This window comes from Hylobates moloch, unplaced genomic scaffold, assembly GCF_009828535.3.
Source record: "Hylobates moloch isolate HMO894 unplaced genomic scaffold, HMol_V3 SCAFFOLD_5, whole genome shotgun sequence".
Classification (NCBI taxonomy): Eukaryota; Metazoa; Chordata; class Mammalia; order Primates; family Hylobatidae; genus Hylobates; species Hylobates moloch.
The window spans coordinates 55,916,913-55,939,441 of NW_026652280.1; the positions used below are offsets into that span (position 1 = coordinate 55,916,913).

Below are 22,529 nucleotides of genomic sequence, written 5' to 3' on the forward strand. Positions count from 1 at the left end.
AATAGATACATAAGTTAAAGGTGAATTCCAAGGAGCGAGCTTTGCCCAGGTAATAAAAATGAGTCAAACTTTCTGTTTATTTCTAAAGACTATTGGAAAAAACCTTGACAGACAGCAAAGAATCTACAAAAACAACTTGTCAAGCCAGTAATGTCCTAGATGATAGTTTTTCTGGATTAACTTTGTATTAGCCAAGTTTAGGTGATAAATTTTTTGCCATATAAAAAATTTCTAACAAAGAGTCCACAAGCTTAACTTAAACATTAACAAGCAAAAGTGTAACATACACTTTCTGTTTGAAAAATAAAAAGATCAGTGTAAACATTGACTTTAAAAAGAAAGAAAAATTTATTCTAAAAATTTAATAATATATTTAAAAATTAATAATTAGGAAGTTTGGCTTCTTTAAGTTACTCTTAAACAGTCAGGGTAAAAGTTTTTATTCAAATCGTTTTATTAAAATATTCCTTCTCTTTTCTTTCATTTGTTTTACTCCTGAACTTTCAGTAATTTTTACCTTACATCCCAATGTCATATTTACTGCAAATCAACCTATATGAAGAATCAAAAAGAATTTAGTAGTGCCCTAAAGGAAATCAGACTGTGGATCTAGAAGTGAAAAAAAAAATCAGAAGAATGACTTTCTTAAGTGTTAAAACTCTATCCAGCCTTCTCAATCATTTTGCTTGAGGTCTTCATAGAGAATTAAGTCTACGTGGAAATGCTACCTAGATAAGTAGACTTGCGCTTGAAGAACTTTCTCAGGGAGGCCAAGGTTATGACTAATCCTGCAAGTAAAGCCTTGGCACCAAGCAACAAGGTTTTGAGAGAAGACAACCTCGTGGGGCTTTTTAAAAGTGTAATACCTGACAATACTTTTGAAAATCAAACTTGCGGTCTTTTCACGAGATGGCGCCAAAGGCGAAGAAGGAAGCTCCTGTCCCTCCTAAAGCTGAAGCCAAAACGAAGGCTTTGAAGGCCAAGAGGGCAGTGTTTAAAGGTGTCCACAGCCACACAAAAAAATAAGATCCGCACGTCACCCACCTTCCGGCGGCCCACCACACGGCGACTCCAGAGGCGGCCCAAATATCCTCGGCAGAGCGCCCCCAGGAGAACAAGCTTGACCACTATGCTATCATCAAGTTTCTGCTGACCACTGAGTCCGCCATGAAGAAGACAGAAGACAGCAACACACTTGTGTTCACTGTGGATGCTAAAGCCAACAAACACCAGATCAAACAGGCTGTGAAGAAGCTCTATGACATTGATGTGGCCAAAGTCAACACCCTGATTCGGCCTGATGGAGAGAAGAAGGCATATGTTCACCTGGCTCCTGATTACAATGCTTTGGATGTTGCCAAAAAAATTGGGATCATCTAAACTGAGTCTGGCTAGCTAATTTACCAGAAAAAAAAAGGAAAGAAAGAAAAGACAATCAAACTTGTGGAGCAGAAGAGAAGAGAATCCATGGGACTTCTCAGATGGAAGATCATTGAGGAGGCTCTTTCCTTCCCATGAGTATCACTGGGACAGGCCACTTTATTTTTTCTGGAGCCATATCTTCCAACAGACGCTTATACCAACTTTACTGTTTCATGGGTATACACAAAATAAAAAGGCTTATATATTTATGTCTCTGCTATTTCTGACTCAACCTGATGTTTTCCACAAGAATTGAAAGTAAAAAATGGGCAAGAGACAAGAACAAGAAGGATTTTTTTAAAGGCAGGAGAAAAAAACACATGTATAACATTTGGAATAAAGGAAATAAAACTGTTATTATTTATTTAAAGATAAAATTATTTACATTAAAACTCCACATGAGGCTGGGCACAGTGGCTCATGCCTGTAATCCCTACACTTTGGGAGGCCAAGATGGGCGGATTGCTTGAGCCCAAGAGTTCTAGAGCAGCCTCGGCAACATGGAGAAACCCCGTCTCTACCAAAAATACAAAAATAATAGCTGGGTGTGGTGGTGCCTGCCTGTAGTCCCAGCTACTTGGGAGGCTGAGTTGGGAGGATCGCTTGAGCCCAGGAGGCTGAGGTTGCAGTGAGCCAAGATCATACCACTGGACTCCAGTCTGGGCAACAGAACAAGACCCTGTCTCAAAAAAAAGAAAAAAGAAAAAAAAACCTCCAAATGAAGCCAGGCACAGTGGCTTACACCTGTAATCCCAGCACTTTGGGAGGCTGAGGCAGGAGGATCACTTGAGGCCAGGAGTTTGAGACCAGCCTGGGCAACATAGCAAGAAAAACATTTTTTTTTTTTTAAATTAGCCAGGTGTGGTGGTATGTGTCTGCAGTCCCAGCTACTTGGGAGACTGGGATGGATTGCTTGAGCCTAGGAGCTTGAGGCTGTAGTATAGTGAGCTATGATCACACAATTGTACTCCAGCCTGGGCAACAGGGTGAGAACTTGACTCCGAAAAAAAAAAACAAAAGGAATGAGAAAAAAAGAAAATAAAGACCCAAATATATCTGCTAAAGAGAATTTTAGAAATACTGGGAGATTTTTAGCAAGGTAGCTGGATGTGACATTAAAATACAAAAGTCATTGCATCTCTGTAGAATAGCAGCAAACAACTAGAAAATTTAATTAAAGAGAAAATGCCATTTATAATAGTCTCAGGGAACATCAAGTATCTCAAAAGAAATTTGACAAATAAAAATTTTAAACAGTATTAACAGAATTTTGAAAATCTACATAAATGGAGAGTTAGCTAGAAGATAATATCAAAAACTTATCAATTCTTCCCAAATTAAGGTACAGAGACAATATTATGCCAGTGAAAACCTGAATCAGGACTTTCTTAAAGTACAGTAAGATAATTCTAAAATTTGTATGAAACTTTAAAGGACCAAGATATTGCTGAAGAAGAAGACCAGGAGGAGGAAACTTGCCCTTCAAGGAATTGGGGCTTATTATGAAGCTACTGTAATTAAGGAAAGGCAAAATGAGACAAACAGACCTATGGGACAGAACAGACAGCCCATGCATTTAAGAAGCTTTAGTATATAACATAGGTGGTATGTCAGACCACTGGGAAAAGAAGGAATATTCTAGATCCAGGGGGAAATAATAAAATCAGAGTTCTACTCAAGTCACAAATGCAATTCAACTTCAGATGAAATAAGGACTTCTATGTGAAAAATAAAACTTCAAACACTCATAGTAGAAAAAAAGGTGTCTACCTTTTAGAACTGAGAGCAAGGAAAGGTTTCTTAACCCAAGATACAAAAAGCATTGACTACAAAAGAAGAGATGGATAAATCTGACTATGTTAAAATTAAGAATTTTACTTCCTTTAGCTGGGCCTGGTGGCACACTCCTGTAACTGAGACACAGGAATTACTTGAGCCTGGGAGGCGAAGGTTGCAGTGAGCTGAAATTGCACCACTGTGCTCCATCCTGGGCGACAGAGCAAGACTCTGTCTCAAAAAAAAAAAAAAAAAGAATTTTGTTTCCTTGAGCCCATGGAGTTGGTGACCAGCCTGAGCAACATAGTGAAACCTCGTCTCGATGAAAAATAAATAAATAAATAAATAAATAAAATAAAAGATGTATAAAGAAGTTTGCTTCATCAAAGACACCTTTAAAAAGTGAAAAGTTAAAACTAGAAGATATTTACAATGCAAAAGTGATAAATAGTCTCCAATGATGACTGCCATCAATTCCTTCTCTCTTTCTCTGTGCATGCCATTTCACCCATCAAAAGGTGGATGCTATTTGCCCTGGAGGCTAGTCTCTACTCTTGAATCCAGATTGACTTGATTGTTTGCTTTGTTATGGCAGATGTGTCATTCTGGGACATTCAAGCTTAGGCCTTAAAAGGGCTAGAAGATTCTGCTTCCTTCCTCTCAGAAGCCAGCCATCAGGCAAGAAGTCCAACCACCCAGAAATCACCATTCTGTGAAAGAGTCCAAAATAGCCAACTGGAGAGGACAAATGGGAGAGCACCAAGATACCTTGTATGTTAGTGAGGCCTTCTTAGGCCAGCCAGTCCATCCTAGCCACCAGCTGAATGCAACTAAGTGAGTTACCTCAACTGACAACCCATGGAGAAGAAGAATCACCCAGCTGAACCCAGTCAACCCACAGAATTGTGAGAGAAAAAACTGTTTTTGTTTTTGTTTTTTTTGAGATGGAGTTTCGCTCTTGTTGCCCAGGCTGGAGTGCAATGGTGCGATCTTGGCTCACTGCAACCTCTGCCTCCTGGGTTTAAGTGATTCTCCTGCCTCAGCCTCCTGAGTAGTTGGGATTACAGGCATGTGCCACCACGTCCGGCTAATTTTGTATTTTTAGTAGAGACGGGGTTTCTCCATGTTGGTCAGGCTGGTCTCGAACTCCTGACCTCAGGTGATCTGCCTGCCTCGGCCTCACAAAGTGCTGGGATTACAGGTGTGAGCCACCGCACCTGGCCAAAACTGTCGTTGTTTTAAGCCCCTAAGTTTTGGGGGTAGTTTATTACACAAGAATCAATAACTGATCAAAGAACTTAAAATCAACAAAGAACTCTCATCAGAAATACATACCAAATTCCTAACAATCCTACAAATCAATAAGAAAAATATAAATAGTTCAATGGGAAAACGGGCAAAAGTAGGCATTTCACAGAAGAGGAAACACATATAAACACAATAAACATAATAAGCATTTCAAGAAATGTTCACCATCACCATCATTAGTGATCGAGGCAGTCCACAATGCAATATTATTTTATACGTATTCAGTAGACCCAAGTTTAAAGTTTGATGATAACCAGAGTTAGAAAAGACATAGTAGGAGTATAAATTGGTACAAAAACTTTGGAAACTGTTTTAGTATTACCAACTAAAGTTGAAATTCACATTTCCTATGATATGGCATTCTACTCTCAAACTCATAACCAAAAAGAAACTCTTGCACAAATTTGATGGTATTATATTCAACACTATTCACAGCAGCACTGTTCATAAGAGCAAAATCCTGGGAATAACCTAATTGCCCAGCCACAGGAGGGTGGATGAACTAACAGTGGTATATTCACACAGTTAATAACTATACAAGCAATAATGAGTAAATGAATATATACAATGAAACAATATGGATGAAACAATATTGATGAATCTCAGCAATATTAAGTGAAAAAAGCATGATATACTTTTTATAAAGTTATGAGCAAGCAAAATAAAAAGCACCTACTTTTTAGAAATACATATAGATGTAATAAAAACTATATTAAAAAAGCAAAGTATTAATAAAGGATTTGGGATGATTATTTCCCCAGAATGTAAGAGACAGAGGGAATGGGGGTGGGCGGACCATACATTTAGACATAAATTATTATCCCGGCTCTATGTTTGGTTTTGGTAGCAAGTTCATGAATGCTTATTACTATTTAAAATACATATATAGGCCAGGCACAGTAGCTCACACCTGTAATCCTAGCACTTTGGGAGGCCAAGGTGGGAGGATTGCTTGAGCTCAGGAGTTCAAGACCAGCTTGGGCAACATGGCGAAACCCCGTCTCTACAAAAAATACAAAAATTAGCCGGGCATGGTGGCATGCATCCCCGCTACTTGGGAAGCTGAGGTGGAAGGATTACCTGAGCCTGGGAAGTCGAGGCTGTAGTGAGCCATGATTGCATCACTGCACTACAGCCTGGGTGATGGAGTGAGACCCTGTCTCAAATATATGTGTATGTGTGTGTGTATATGTGTGTATGTGTATATATATGTGCATATATATGTGTGTATATGTATGTATTTGTATATATATGTGTGCATATATGTCTGTGCGTGTGTGTGCGTGTGTATGTAATGATAATGTATTCCCGAGCTGGGTCTCTTCCCATACATCTGGTAGTGGGCAGATGTATGGAATATATATTTGTGTATATAAATATCTCATAAACTGAGTGTTATGACTAATCCATAATCTAAATCTGTGCCTGACGTCCGATATTTTTAAAACACCCATAAATAAATAAAGCAGGACAAAAACTGATAGAAGTCGGAGAAGAAAAGGAACAGAGAAGAGAACTCCCAGGTTCAATTATTCATCCATCCATGCAACAAACCTATGATGATCATCTACTCTGTACCAAATGCCATTCTAGACAGAGAGATGAGAACACCAAAAGATAAACAGAACAAGGGACTCACACTTGGAATTGCACCAAGGCTATTACATTATTAGCTTATTCAGATGGGAAACAGAAAATGTAACAGAAGGGGCTATGAAGAAAGGAGATAGGACTGTTCCCATAAACAACTAAGCAGAGTTGAGCTCCAAATTTGGCAGTCTCCAGAGAATAAACCAGAAGCCCACAGAATGACCTACCCTTTTTCAGAAGGATGGAAAAAAGTAGTCTCTCCTAGTTCCTAACATTTTTTATGATCTTTCTTAACTAAAAAGCCTTCCACGTGTAATACTTTATAACTGAATTCACAACGTAAATACTATATTCTTCCAAGAAGCTAGAGGATGATTATAGCAGTGCTCCCTAACATAGTTTCTGGGGGGTTTTGTTTGAACATTCATTCATTTATTCAATTTGTCCAAATTACCTACCATGGGTAGAGCACTATGTTACTGTGGTAAAAACAAACAAACAAGCACTAAGAGCTGGATCTGTCCCTAAAGAAAGTTAGTGGGAGACAAGAGAAGTAACTCAACCACTGCACATTACCAAAAGATGCTGGGGCAAGCTAGCACTGGGGTATGGGAGCCCAGCAAAGGAACACTGTGCTTTACTTTGCTTAATCTCCAGAACACCATGAACTTTATATCAAAGTATTCAAAACTTAAAGATGAAGAAACAGCTCAAAGAGGTGAAGTGCTTCATCTCAAACCACACAGCTAGGTCATGCTGGGGCCAGGAACTCTGTGTGTGCCTCATAATGTTACTTATGACCTGGAACACTTTCCTCCTGGCCAAGCTGCTCTTGTGAGCTACATCAAAAGGTGCTGTCTTAGATTTGGACAGTGTGAAACAGCCCTGGAATGACAATTATGTGACTTACCATACACCTGCCCAGTATCAGATGTATGGGAAGAGACCCAGCTGGGGAGAGAAATCTGTCTGGCAGAGGTTCAGATGCACACCCTTGTGGCAGCACAAAAAGCCCGGCAAGATAAGCATTTAACCAACGTTCATCCATCAACAGCCCCACTACAAATTACCACATTCATGTTTCCACGAACCTCTGCTCCTATAGCCATCACTCACTAAGGTTCCGGAGGCCACGGTGTCTCAAGTGCCCAAACCCAAGCCAGCTGGAGGCCTGATGTGTAGAACATCCTGGACTCCCTTCCTAACTTGGGATCGCTCCTTTGCAAAGACCTTGTTCAGAGCATTCTCCCTTTTGAGAGTCACAAAGGCATTTAGGTGTGGTTACTGAAGATTTGGCAAGTGTTCTGTGAATTTCCTGAATGTTTCCTAAATATACTGGGGTGAGTGGTGAACACCCAGCTCTGCGACTCCCACACACAAGGTTTCATGGCCCCAGGGGGTGGAAGATGACATCTCTAATGTGCCTGGTTCCTAGAGATAGGGATTTGAGAGAGAGCTAAAACAAGGGACTCAAAGTTGGTTCCAGGTATTTAAACACACACACACACACACCCTTTTTTTTTATTATTATACTTTAAGTTCTAGGGTACATGTGCACAACCCACAGGTTTTGTTACATATGTATACATGTGCCATGTTGGACACATCCCTTTTTAAAAAGAAGCAGATAAGCAATTGTCTGCAAAACTCCAAATTCTAGGTGGGGGAGTCCTTTGAATTCATTTCAACTCATTCCTTTTAACTCATTTAACTAGTCTACATTTTGGAGTAGAATAGATGGAAATTCAAATCCTGATGGCTACCAGTTACAGCTATGGAACGTAAGTTGAATTATGTAGACTCCCTTGAGCTCCATTTTCTCTTTATTATAATGGGTTAATACTGCCTATCTTATGCAGTGGTTTGAAGATTAAATGAGATGTCATCCATGAAGTAGACACCAGGTGGTGTGATCATACCTCCATTGGAACCACTGGAGTGCTTGCTGGAAATGCAGACCCTTCTGGACCTAGAATCAGCATCTCTGGTGGGAGCTAGGCATCAGAATTTTGTAAAAGCACTCCAAAGGATTCTTCTGCCCACTGCAGTCTGGGAACCTCAGAAGCAATGACGACTGGCACATATGGGTGCACCACTAGCCATAGACAGTGCTGCAGCAGTCATAGAAGTAGCTGCATTGATGGTAGTAATGACAAAAGGAAACATCCATGTGCCAGACGTGGCCCCTTGCACTTTATATGCATTAACTCAATTTCCATGACAAATCTACAAGGTAGACACAAGCATCAGACCCTTTTATAGAGAGGGAAACAGACACAAAGAGGTGGAGCAATTGGTCCAAGTGGTGGAGCCAAGATAGAACCTGAGAATTAGCCCAAGAGGGGATGCTGGAGAAGGGAAGACAAGAGACAAGGAAGAGGGGAAACACCTGTCTAGCAGTATGAGGTGTAGCATCTGAATCTGCTGGTGCCTGGGAGATTTGGGCACCACAGAGATTTGGGCTTGGCCAGAAAACATTATCTCCCCTGCTGGGCACCACCAGCCTGTGAGTCAGACACAACCAGGTAAGGAGGATATTTTTAAGCCAGGCGTGGTGGCTCACGCTTGTAATCGCAACACTTTGGGAGGCCAAGGTGGGAGGATTACTTGAGCCTAAGAGTTCAAGACCAGCCTGGGCAACAAAATGACACCCCCATCTCCACAAAAAAGAAAAAAAAAATTAGCCGGGCATGGTGGTGCACACCTGTAGTCCCAGCTACTTGGGAGGCTGAGGCTCCCTTGAGCCCAGGAGTTTGAGGCTGCAGTGAGCCATGATCACATCACTACACTCCAGCCTGGGCAACAGAGCAAGACACTGTCTCTAAAATTAAAAAAAGAAGAAAGAAGCTTCCTTTAGGAAGGAAGATGCTTGCCGTTAGGCTTCTCCCTCCATAGACAACTGAGAACTGTGTTTTTCTATATTGATATAATATTTCACTATATTTACTCTTTCACTCTCCTGGAAGTTATTTCACACATTCTCCTTGCTCCTCAAACTCTCATCCCCTTCCCCTCACCTCGTGAATTTGCTTAACTTGCTCATCTTCCTAATCGTTGGTATGGAGAAGCTCCTGTCCCCTGACTCTTTCTCTCTCTCTCTCTCTCCTCTCTCTCCCCACTGCATCTCATTTCTTCCTTTCTGCTAGATCATTCCGATCAGGATTAAAACAAATGTGCTTGAAACAACCTCGCACTTTCCCCCCACTCACTCCATTTGACCCACACTGACTGGCTGTTTCTCAGTCACTCCAAGTCTGCTCCTGCCTCAGCGTCTTTGCACATGCTGTTCGCTCTCCCAGGAACACGCTTCTCCCAGACTGAAGTCTCTTTTCGGCAGTTTTCCTTAGCAACTCCATCTAAAGCAGTACTGCCCTCTACCTCCGTGTCTGTTCCCCTACCCGCTTCTCTTCATCCTCAGCAGGAATTGCAAATCATTTCCTTTTTAAATTTTCCTCTTTATTGTATTGTAACTGCACTGAGGGTAGGGCTTCATCAATTTTGCTCACTACTATAAACCTAGATTGGTATCTGGCACAGGGTAGGCACTCAGTATTAGTTGATTTGATTCATAAGTTAAAATGGCAGAAACTATATTTAGTTACTCAAAAGTTTTTAACCAACCACAGGAAGGAAGGCAGTAATTGCAGACTGATACCTATGTCACTAAACTCAGCTATTAGAAAGCACAGTCTAATGAAATCTAGACTCATTTTTTCTACCCTAATGGAAATCCATGAGCAGGGCCTCCCCAGAACCTATTCTCAGCTCCTAACTTCTGACCACTTGCCCGCTCTGGCCAGAAAGCTCCACTCATGCCCAACTCAGCTCTTCCATCTCTGGGCAGTCTCACCAGTTTCAGAGACTTCTCAGGTACTCACCTTCCTTGCTTATCATGGCCAAATCAGAGAGAAAAGAGGAAATGAGAGTTGTTCTTTTGGTCACAATATATTTCTTCATTATGATTTATTTCCATTCAAAAAGAGGTTTCCCAGGCAACGATGCCTCATTCTCCTAATCTCTGCACCTCATCACATCTGACCCCTTTTATCAATGTCTTCTTATTTTGACTTTCTTACCAAAATAGATTTCTCAACAATATTTAATTAGAGTTATGACTCATGACTGGTCGTGGTGGCTCATGCCTATAATCCCAGCACTTTCAGAGGCGGAGGCGAGAGGATAGATTGAGCCCAGGAGTTTGAGACCAGCCTGGGCAACATGGCAAAACACTAACTCTATAAAAACTACAAAAATTAGCTGGGCATGGTGGCACGCCCCTGTAGTTCCAGCTACTCAGGAGGCTGAGGTAGGAGGATCATCTGAGCCCAGGAGGTAGAGGCTGCAATGAGCTGAAATCATGCCACCGCACTCCAGCCTAGGCGACAGAGTGAGATTGTGCCTCAAAAAACAAAAAAAAAGAAAGAAAGAAAGAAAAGAAAAAAGTTACCATTTATTAAACACTAACCGTGTTCCAGATGCATTATGATTTACCTCATGTAATCCTCATAATAACTGTATGGTGTCCCCATTTTACAGATGATGAAACCAAGTCTCATAAAGGTTAAATAACTCACTCAAGGTCATGTCTTTAGGAAGGAATACATTTAAAGCCAGCTCTATTAATTCCAAAGCCCATACTCTTAATTATGACACTGTACATCTACTTTAGGCTCCTGGTACCAACTGGGTCCTTCTTGAAAAAACTCAAGAAGTTCTTTCTGGAAGTCTTAAAGCCCAATTTTTCAATGGTTTCCATGCAATCCTTTTCCTTCTACTTCTCTCACTATTTTCCTGTTCCCTATGTGTAGTGTTGGCATGTTACTGTTACAGGAATGGGGGCCCGATCCAGGCCCCGAGAGGGTTCTTGGATCTTGCACAAGAAAGAATTCAGTGCGAAGCAAAAGCAAGTTTATTAAGAAAGTAATGTGGTGAAAGAACAGCTACTCTATAAACAGAATAGGGCATTCCCAAAAGTAAGAGGAGGAACACGTCTTACCTAGTTAAGGTAAGGACAAAAAAAAGATCATGGATCTTTAGGTAAGGATAAATAAAAGATTTTATATAGGATAAAAAAAGATCATGGGGAGATGTGCTCTGCTACAAGGGTTTGTGATAAAGGATTAATTTTCGTAATTACTATATTTTGCAAGAATCAATATTATTACCTTTAAAGCAAAATTAGGAATGCCTTTGTTCTCAAGATATTGGGATATTAGGACACTCCCAAGTCTGGGTCTGTTTAGTAAACACTATCAATCTATTCCCCTAACTGTAAGCATCTCCAGGCTAGGAATACCTAGCTTTCTTGGAATGCAGCCCAGCACGTCCCAGCCTTATTTTCCTAGCTGTCACTCAAGATGGAGTCTCTCTAGTTCAAACACCTCTGACACTATTGTCAGTGGGGTGTTTGGCAGCTTTAATGACATGTAAGTCATCTGCTCCAAGGCAAACGCAAGTTTACAAGGTGGGCCAGGCCACATCTAGGCCTGCCCAATTAATACCCCAAACCCAAAGTACTTCCTCTTAGCCTAGATTTATGAAAATAGGTCTTTCCTGGTAGTTTACCCAATCAACCACCAACTACTGATCTATGAGAACCAGACACCTTCCTCAAGGAGATAGTCTGACCCCAATCTGACTCATTCCTCAAACCACGTTTTTCCCTCTCAGTTCTATTTCAGTTATTATTTTAACCCCTTTATGAAACAATTACACTTTTTCCTGCTTTCTTTTCCCACATTCCCAATTCCCTCATCTCAGCCTTTTTTAGTTTTATCACTCACTTAAATATTTTTGAGGACCAGAAAGGGTATCAATACATACAAATATAAAATGAAATATGTATAAATTCTAGAAAGACCACAGAGGTCTCACTCAGGGACAACATTCAAAACATGTAACAACAACAGTCATGTGGCTTTCTGAGTTCCTGGAACACAGCAAGCATGTTCCCGCCTCAGGGGCCTCAGGCCTCCGGGGTCACCCTCTCCCAGCCTCATTGTGAGGCTGCCCTCCTCTCAACCCTCAGATTTCTGCACCAACATCATCTTTCCTTTTCTTTTCTTTTCCTTTCCTTTCCTTTTCTTTCTTTCTTTCCTTTCTTTTCTTCTTTCCTTCCTTCCTTCCTTCCTTTCTTTCTTCTTGTACCTCTCTCTCTCTTTCTCTCTTTCTCTCTCTCTCTGTTGCCCAGGCTACAGCGTAGTGATGCAGTCATGGCTCACTGCAGCCTCAACCTCCCGGGCTCAAGTGATCCTCCCATCTCAACCTCCCAAGTAGCTGGGACTACAGGCACATGCCACCATGCCCAGCTAATTTTTGTATTTTTTTGTAGAGACAGGGTTTCACCATGTTACCCAGGCTGGTTTTGAACTCCTGGGCTCGAGCTATCTGCCCACCTCAGCCTCCCAAACTGTTGGGATTACAGGCGTGAGCCACCACACCCCGGCCATCATCTCCTCTTTAATTTTTATCACAGAATCCTGTTTATTCTCTCTAAGGCAAAATAACAACCTGCAATTATTATATTTACTCAATGGCTACAGTCTCCCCATGGGAGGTTAGCTCAGTGAGGACAGGGAACTTTTCTGCCTTGTAACTGTACTTCCAGCCCCTTATATCACCATCCCCTATACCTGGCACATAGTAGATGCCAATAAATATTTGCTAAATATAGAAGTGAATGGACATTACCCACAAGTGCATGGGCACGCATGTCTCCAGGCAGCACCATTCTTATTAGTTGATTGGAATCTACTTTAAGAATCACCTCAAAAGTCAGTCTTCCAGCCTGTCAAAGCGGTCAATTAAGACAATGAGTCCAAATGAAGCACCAACCCAGACTTTATTAACTTACTGTGACAGTGCAGGCAAGAGATAAAAGAGAAGAGAGGCAGGGTATGGTGGCTCACGCCTGTAATCCCAGCACTTTGGGAGGCTAAGGCGGGAGGATCACAAAATCAGGAGATTGAGACCATCCTGGCTAATGCGGTGAAACCCCGTCTCTACTAAAAATAGAAAAATTATCTGGGCATGATGGCAGGCGCCTGTAGTCCCAGCTACTCAGGAGGCTGAGGCAGGAGAATGGTGTGAACCGGGGAGGCGGAGCTTGCAGTGAGCCGAGATCACACCACTGCACTCCAGCCTGGGTGACAGAGCGAGAAAAAAAAAAAAAAAGAAGAAGACAAACAGGCTGGTTCCAGTGTTCCATTTCCCCCCACCACTCACCCCCTCCCACAAATTCATAGTTTGAAGTCCTAACCCCCATGACCTCAGAATAAGGACTGTATTTTGAGACAGGGCCTTTAAAGAGATAATTAAGGTAAAATGAAGTCATTACTGCAGGCCCTAATCCAATATGCCTGGAATCCCTATAAGAAGAGGAGATGGGGACACATACGCACAGAGAAGAGACCACGTGAAGACACAGGCAGAAGGCAGCCGTCTACAAGCCAAAGAGAGAGGCCTCAGCAGAAACCAGCCGTACCCACGCCTTAGACTTCTAAGCCTCCAGAGCTGTGAGAAAATCAAACTGTGCTGTTTAAGCCACCCTGGCTGTGGTACTTTGTTATGGCAGTCCGAGCAAACTGACACAGGTTGAGTATCCTTTATCCGAAATACTTGAGGCCAAAAATGTTTCAGATTTGGGATTTTTTTTTTTGGATATTGGAGTATTTATATTATATTTACCAGAAAAGCATTTCAAATCCAAAAATCCAAAATCCAGGAAGCTCCAATGAGCACTTCTTTGAACATCATGCTGGCACTCAAAAAGTTGTGGATTTGGGAGCATTTGGGATTTTGGATTTTTGGATGAGGGATTCCCAACCTGTATGGTGTACTAGTAAGAAAGTCTCAGTGGAGGCACCTGGGAAGAACCTCAGCCAAGGCTCCTGATAAGGGAGCCCCCAGAATAGAGGCTCCTGGGTCAGGAATGCAGATATGTGTATGAGAGGCTCCTGGGCCAGTAGAGCCTGCATCCTTGACCAAAACTTCCTCCAGAAAATTGCAATGCATTCACTGTGCACCAAGTCAGGTGTGGGGAGGGCAGCTTTCCCCCATGAGGCCTCCCAAGTAAAACCTTGTAATTGCAAATGTTGGGGGCTAAAAGATCGCACAGAGGATTCTGACCTAAAGATTAGGCCCTTATCCTCCTGTTCAGAAATCATTTCAGTGGTGCAGCACGCTTAGCACAGGAAGTTCTTCTCTGTAGCAAATCCCAGTACTTTGTGCTGCAACATTACACCCTCCTTCCTATTTAATCTCCCACGAAGATGGAGAACCACTGCTTACAAACATCTTTGTAATGATTCTAAAGGCCCTTGGCCTCCTCTTCCTCATATTTAGTCAGGCAGTTCTACTGTGGCTTGTTTCAGCTACAATTTTCTTAAGCTACAGTGACAGTCACATGTGGAGTAGCCAGAGAAAGACCACACCCCAGAACCAAGGCAAGTCATCAAAGAAAACGAGGATGCTGCAGGTAACATCAAGTATAGGAAAGGTTGAAAGAATCTCTTCTAAGCCAGCACCTGGTCAGAGAAAGAGAATAAAGATTTAATCCATCAGGGTGCGGTGGCTCACGCCTGTAATCCTAGAACTTTGGGAAGCCAAGGCAAGTGGATTGCTTGAGGTCAGGAGTTCAAGACCAGCCTAGGCAACATGGTGAAACCCATCTCTACTAAAAATACAAAAATTAGCCGGGCGTGTTCACACATGCCTGTAATCCCAGCTACTTGGGAGGCTGAGGCAGGAGAATCGCTTGAACTCAGGAGGCAGAGGTTGCAGTGAGCCGAGATCGTACCACTGCACACCAACCTGGGCCACAGAGCAAAACTCCGTCTCAAAAAAAAAAAAAAAAAAAAGGATTTCACCTGCTCTTAGCATTTCTATCAGAAAATTTTACTTTAACAGCTATATTTTTATTCCAAGAAAAGTCTAATAAGTTTACCTAGAAGATAATGAAATAAAATGAAAGAACGAGAACTCAAGTTTATAACAAGCTTATTTAGTGATTTTCCTAATGAAGTCTCCCAGAACGTTCTGCTACTTTTTCTAGTTCATCAAAAACATTTAGAATTCAATGGCACATTAAAGATACAGTAAATGATAAGTCGTCACAATAAAATAGGAAAGCAGCCTGGAAACATGTAAGAAAACTTAAAAATCTGAAATGTTTGCATTCTCATCAAATTACTGTGCAAACTCTCTTGCATAGAATCTTTGCCACCAGTGTCTTTCATGCACACAAATGTTTGGCAATATTTAGTCTCTGCAGAGCCAATCCCGTGACATAGGGAATAGGAGCTTTCATTTCACAATTCCATCCCTTCCCTCCCCTGAAGCAGCCCTCTGAGACCTCACTAGTAGTGAAGGAATTATCCAACCACTGGACTCTGTTCAAAAAGTGGATCCAAGGCTCACAGGTATGTACCACCCCCAAACTCGGGCCACCCCACATGCATTAAGCAAGGATCAGGTGTAAGACACACACAACACAGCTTACTGCCATAAAGAAGTGCACGTATTTCTCTATTTTTTTTTTTTTTTTGAGATGGAGTCTCGCTTTGTCACCCAGGCTGGAGTGCAGTGGTGTGATCTCAGCTCACTGCAGCCTCTGCCTCTGGGTTCAAGCAATTCTCCTGCCTCAGCCTCCCAAGTAGATGGGATTACAGGCACACACCACCATGCCCAGCTAATTTTTTTTTTATTTGGCCAGGCTGGTTTTAAACTCCTGACCTCAAGTGATTCACCCGCCTCAGCCTCCCAAAGTGCTAGGATTATAAGTGTGAGCCACCATTCCTGGCCTTAAGGATGACTCATGATGTGCGTGATCTCTAAATATTTGTTCAGCCTAGAGCTCTTCTCATTCTTTTTAGGGGCCACATTTTGAGTTATCAGGTTGCAAAGTCTCACAAACCAAGACTCTAGAACTACACACAGAGCCTCATGCAGTGTCCCCTCTCTGTTGCTCTCCCATACAGGGATAACACGCACGCACTGAATGGTCAATACACCTGCTGGTTAACTAAGTTAAAGCTAAAGTTACGGCATTAAGTTTCTAAGGCTGCCGTACAAAGTAGCACAAATTGGGTGCCTTAGAACAACTGAAATTTCTCTCTCACCATGCTGGAGTCTACAAGACCAAAATCAAGGTGTCAGCAAGACTGCCCTCCCTCTGAAATCTGTAGAGGAAGGATCCTTCCTTGCCTCTTCCAGCTTCTGGGAGTCCAGTCCTAGGCATTGGGTTCAGCCACTGCATCAGACACAGCAGGGCCACACCTGTCTTCCAGAAGACAGATTGTTAAAATTCAGGTACTTTTAAAATCAAACAGCAATTCCATCAGAGTGTTGCTCTGATAAGTAAATTCTGTGGTGGTGTTGCCTTTTGAATATTTCTTCAAAAAGCATTGATGGGGTGTCTAAGACAAGCTTCCACAAGGAAACAGTGCAGCATACTTTGCACAGGAATTCTTCTCTATAGGGAATCTCAATACTCTGTCCAGACATGAACAGGAAGACAGGGCCCCACCCTCAGGAAGCTCATGATCCTAATAAGGAGACAGACATGAAAATGGATGGCTCCAAGGTGATAAGTGGAATTAGCAAGGCAATGCAAAGTTTAGCTGGAACTCAGAGGAAGGAGTAGTTAGCATGTCTGTGACAGCATAGTATAGCGGGTAAGAGGGTGAATTCTGCAGCCAGAGTACTTGGGTTTAAATCTGGCTTTACCACATACTAGCTGTGTGATCTTGGACACATCACTTAACTTCTGTGTGCTTCAGTTTCCTCATTTGTAAAAGGAGCATGCTAATTGTACCTCCTTCATACATTCATAAATTGTCGTGACAATCAAGAAGTCAATGTGTAATATGCTTTAGACCTGTGCCAAACATCAGTAAGTGTTGTCTGTGTGTGTTAAATCAATATCCTGCATTAAGCAGGGGAGCAAAGCCCCTTGTTACTAGGCCATTCCTCCTTCTCACCATTCTGCCCCCTATATTTGGTATCACTCCTATACACAGTATGCACAGTATATGGTGCAACTTGAAAGTAACGGAGAACTCACTTCTATTTCCCACCTCTCACAATTTAGATGTGCATAATCACTTTAAACCCATATTTCTCTCCAGTTAATATTCATTTATTAACTCCACATGTATTTTCTGAGCTTCTAGGATTGGAAAACCACTGAGGGAATACAATATGTTTTTGACACTGAGAAACTGGCAGGACACAGGGGACTCAAGGAGCTGGCTTTCCTCAGGGCAGTTTCCACCCTGTTGACATGAGGGATCTAATCAGTGCCCTACAACCTCATTCAAACACTTCTTTATTGCAAAGCAGAAAAAGACTCCCTGCCTCTGAGCAGATGCAGCCCTGCCTAGGTGGCCCCACTCACCCACTTGGCCAGGAATCCATGTATATAGCACAACCATAGGCAGCGCCATTGACTTAGACCACTCAGGTGCCACTTAGTAAATCTTTTCCTAACTAGGTAAATGGTTCCAGAATGCTGAGAGTTAACACAGGTTTCATAAATGCCTCAATTACAACCAGGAATAAATGTATGATCTGGAAAAATGTATTATTGCCACTAAATTAACCTTAAAAATTAAAATCTCCCCCCAAAATGTTATTTGAGCTGATAAGAAGTATCTTTAAGCAAATAATATCTAGTTGTTAAAACAGTACTAAAACAAGTTACTATTTCTATAATATAGAAGGCTATAGAAGTCTGTATGCCAGTGGATTATTTAGCATGCCAAATGTGTTCAGTGTATAATGCACTGTACATTTCTCTATTTTTTTTTTTTTGATACAGAGTCTCACTCACAAGAGCTGAGGGAATCCTGCTAGCAGATCTACTCTACAAGAAATGCTAAAAGGAGTCATTCAAGATGAAATGAAAAGACACTAGACAGTAATTCAAAGCCATACTAAGAAAGAACAACAGTATAGGTAACTACATATGTAAACATAAAAACCAGTATTATTGTATTTTTGGGTTGTTTTGTTTTGTTTTTGAGATGGAGTCTTGCTCTGTTGCCCAGGCTGGAGTGCAATGGCATGATCTCAGCTCCTGGGTTCAAGCAATTCTCCTGCCTCAGCCTCCCAAGTAGCTGGGATTACAGGCACCTGCGACCACGCCTGGCTAATATTTGTGTTTTTAGTAGAAATGGGGTTTCACCATGCTGGCCAAGCTGGTCTTGAATGCCCAACCTCAGGCGATCCGCCCACCTCGGCCTCCCAAAGTGCTGGGATTACAGGCGTGAGCCATCATGCCTCTCCATATCTTTGGTTTTTAACTGCTTTTTTTGTATATTGTTTAGAAGACAAATGCTTATATAATAACAATAATTATAAATTTATAATAATGAACAATAACGTATAAAGATGTAATTTGCAACAATAACATAAAGGACAGAGTTATATAGAAGCAGAATTTGGGATGCTATTGAAGTTAAGCTAGTATTAATTCAAACTGGATTGTTATATATTTAGGATACTAATTGTAATCCTCAGAATAAGTACTAAAAAAACCTTAAATATATATATAGAAAAGGAAATGAGGAGAGAATCAAAATGGTAAAAATCAATTAAACCAGAAGACAATAGTAGAAGAATTGAGAGTAGCCAAAAAATATATAAAGCATATAGAAAACAAGCATCAGAATGACAGAAATAAGTCTTTTCTCATGGAAACAAAAATTTCTAACATTAATATTTTCCAGCAAAAGATTTGCAACGAGTCTTCAATCTATTGTTTAAAACACCAAAACAGGCCGACTGCGGTGGCTCACACCTGTAATCCTAGCACTTTGGGAGGCCAAGGCGGGTGGATCACCTGGGGTCAGTAGTTCGAGACCAGCCTGGCCAACATGGTGAAACCCTGTCTCTACTAAAAATACAAAAATTAGCTGGGTGTGGTGGCAGGCGCCTGTAATCCCAGCTACTCGGGAGGCTGAAGCAAGAGAATTGCTTGAACCCAGGAAGTGGAGGTTGCAGTGAGCCGAGACTGTGCCACTGCACTCCAACCTGGGAGAGACGAGAGAGGCTTCATCTCAAAAACAAAACAATACAAAACATCAAAACGTAATACCTTTCTACTAGGAATGCTGAATATAACTTGGAAGTGAACAATTACTGGCCAAGTTTCTACTTCTAAAAATTTTTAGGCTAACTGAAGGATGGGGCAGAGCTAGAGCTATAGTACCATGATTTAGTAGCTTAGACGGCAAAAGACCTGTACAGTCACATGCGGCCCCTCACTTCGAAGGGCCCCTCACTTACTTCAATGCTGTGCTGTCACCATCTTGATATTTAAAATAATTTTTTAACAAGGGTTCTACATTTCCACTTTGCACTGAACTCTGTAAATTATGTGACTGGTCAATGCAGTTCTTCCATTTGAATCTACATTTTTTTTAGGTATCTTTTCAGCTATAACAATCACTAAAATCAAGTATAACATAAAAATCAGGCCAGGTGCAGTGGCTCATGCCTGTAATCCCAGCACTTTCGAAGGCCAAGGTGGGCAGATCACTTGAGCCCAGGAGTTCAAGACCAGTCTGGCCAACATGGCAAAACCTTGTCTCTACAAAAGATACAAAAATTAGCCACGCATGGTGTCATGTGCCTATAGTCCCAGCTACTTGGGAGGCTGAAGTAGGAGGATTACCTGGGCCCAGGAGGTAGAGGTTGCAGTGAGCCAAGATAGCACCACTGCACTCCAGCCTGGGTGATAGAGTGAGACCCTGTCTCAAAAATAAAATTAAATTAAAAACTGAATTGTTATAAGAGCTAAACTAAATTTCTCAAAAATAATTATACACACAATTATATTTGCATATTTGTGTGTTTATAAACACACAATCATAAAATAGAGAAAGCAAAATTATTTGGGGACTGTTTTAAAAGTATTTTCAACATTGTTATTTTATATTTTTAGTTTCTTTTCTTGCATGTTTTATAATATAGATAATATATAAATATGGTAAAAAGTATTTTCATCATTGTTATTTTGTCTTTTAGTTTTCTCTTTTTGCATGTTTTAAAATATGCACAACACATATCAATAGAATACATGCATGTAGTTTATAAGTAAATAAGCACATATGGCACTACATGTTCAACAACTTGTCGTTTATGGAAGTGCATGGTCAAAAGAGTTTCTAAAACACTAATCTAGACACCCAATGACAACCTTGCTCTTTTAGAACCCAAGCTCCAAAATCTGTCCCTCTTCCCACTACACTTCCTATTCCTCAGCAATACTTTGCAAAAGAAGGAGGCAATTTGGGCTTAGTGTCGAGGATTTGAAGTCAGGACTGTATTCAAATTCTGCTGCCCCTTTGGGAGGTCAAGGCAGAAGGACAGCTTGAGGCCAAGAGTTTGAGACCAGCTTGGGCAAAATAGCCAGACTCTGTCTCTACAGAAAAATAAATAAATAAATAAATAATTGCCAGGCCGGAGGTTGCAGTGAGCCGAGATCGCACCATTGCATTTCAGCCCCGGCGACAGTGCGAGACTCTGTCTCAAAAAAAAAAAAAAAAAAAATTGCCAGGCACTGTAGTCCCACTACGCCCAAGGCTGAGGCGGGAGGATCCCTTGAGCCCAGGAGTTCCAGGCTGCCGTGAGCCGTGATCGCCCCACTGCACTCCTGCCTGGCGATAGAGTGAGACCTGTGAGTAAGGGCCAGGCACTGCAAGATGCTGCTTAAGCTGCACCGCAATGTCGTTTGCCCCGGGTGTTCGCGGTGAGGCTCGGATCTCTGAGAACCATTCTATCTCTGTCCGCCTAAGGTCTCATTCACCCCCAATGACTGGATGGTGGCACTTCAGGCAGTACAGTGAAGTGAATCTTTTCAGTAACAGAGTGATACCGCTGTTATAACCTAAAAATTCTCCCTTAAAATATACCACAGAAGGTAACTGCCACGAACTCCTCCGAATAAGGCCCGGGAGGTGGGGTAGGAGGCTCCCCGGAACCCTCGAGGACTCAAGCCTGGCGGGACGCTCCGTGGGTGACGGAGGCGGGAAAGGCCGAGGCGCCTGCATCTCTTAGAGCGCAGCCTCACACTTTCCCCTCCACCAGCCCGAACCTGACCACAGCCTCAGGTCACCTCGCGTGCTCCCCCTCCTCGCCTCGGGCCGGTGGTGCCGGTGCAGTGCTTCCACGGGATCGCTCCTGGGTCGTGGGCCCTCGCGCGCGGGGATGGGGACTGCCCTTCCCGGTCTCCCGGAGCCACTAGCGCGCGTGAGGAAAGAGCCCGATCCCTTCTCCGGGTGTCTGGCCGGCGCGGGAAGGAGAAGGCGCGCCCACCCCGGCTCTCTCCGAGGCCCTCACCTGGATGGTGTGGCCGCTGCCTGGGGCGGTGGGGCCCCCGACCAACTTGCAGTAGAGCTCGGGCTGGGGCCTCCCCTCGCCAGGTCCCCTCTCCCCGCAGGTGGCGGTGGCCCAAATCCTCGCCGCCTCCGCCAGGTTGAAGTAAGGCGGGTGAAGGCTGAGCCCGGCCGCGGCCCCGGGATACCGAGCGGTCGCCCCCCAGGCTGGCAGCACCCGCAGCACCAGCAGCAGCAGCGGCGTCGGCGGCAGGACTGGCCCCGGTGCCCGACCCCGAGGCCGCGCGGCCGCCGCCATCCAGCCGCGCAGGGTCCTCCCGCCTGTGCCGTCCGCAGAGGGGCTCGGGGGCACCGCCGCTCTCCGCCTGCGCCTCCCGGACCTGCAGCGCCAGGACTAGCGCAGCCGGGGATATGGGCGGCGCCGGGGCCGCTCCCCTTGCTCCACGCGCTGGAAGCCCGCGGCGTGGGGGTGGCCTCTCAGCTCGGGAACCTGCCGCGGCTGGAGCGGGCAACAGCCGGATCAGGAACTGACAGCGCTCTGCCGCGGGCCAGCAGACGGCGTCTCTCCCGTGCGAGGCGCCCTGCAAACTTCGCGGACGGGGAATGGAAGAGGCGTTCCCGGGCTCCCACCCAGGCGGCTGGAGCGGGAGCCTGGGATCTTCGAACCCTCCAGGCGCCAGCACACAAATTAATTAGATCGTTCTCCTCTCTGGATACTCACCGCTCAGGTCAAAGCCAGAAAAGCCACCCGTGACCTAAGGGTAAAGGAGGCTTGTAAACGAATTTGGTTGAGAGCAGAGGAAACTGCCACTACCTGCAGAACTCACATCAAAGACATTTCGATTTCCCAGCCAAGTGTTGATCCGTCAACTCCTCAACACTGTGCACCTAGGATCCCTGTGGCACTGCAGCCGCAGGCTGAGCCAGGGAACTGGGAGTGGTGGGACGTACATATTTAAAAGACAGCCAATAATGCAAGTTGTAATTTGCCAACCTGGAAAGGAACCTTAGAGGAAATCCTTTAGATGCCTAATCTGCTAAATTTTACAAGTAAGCTAAGAGAGATTGAGTGAGGTATGCCACCTGTCATGATGG

General features: G+C 43.2%; 1 protein-coding gene and 1 pseudogene across 1 annotated transcript in view; one reads left to right on the forward strand and one right to left on the reverse strand.

Annotated features, from left to right (window-relative positions):
• Positions 1–21,732, reverse strand: part of LAMA3 (laminin subunit alpha 3) — a 271,191-nt gene extending 249,459 nt beyond the window's left edge. Inside the window, exon 1 of the mRNA XM_058438557.1 lies at positions 21,439–21,732. Coding sequence (XP_058294540.1) covers positions 21,439–21,732 — 294 coding nt within the window. The remainder of the gene's footprint in view (positions 1–21,438) is intronic.
• On the forward strand, positions 910–1,380 carry LOC116468665 (large ribosomal subunit protein uL23-like; annotated as a pseudogene).
• Positions 21,733–22,529: the final 797 nt, after the last annotated feature.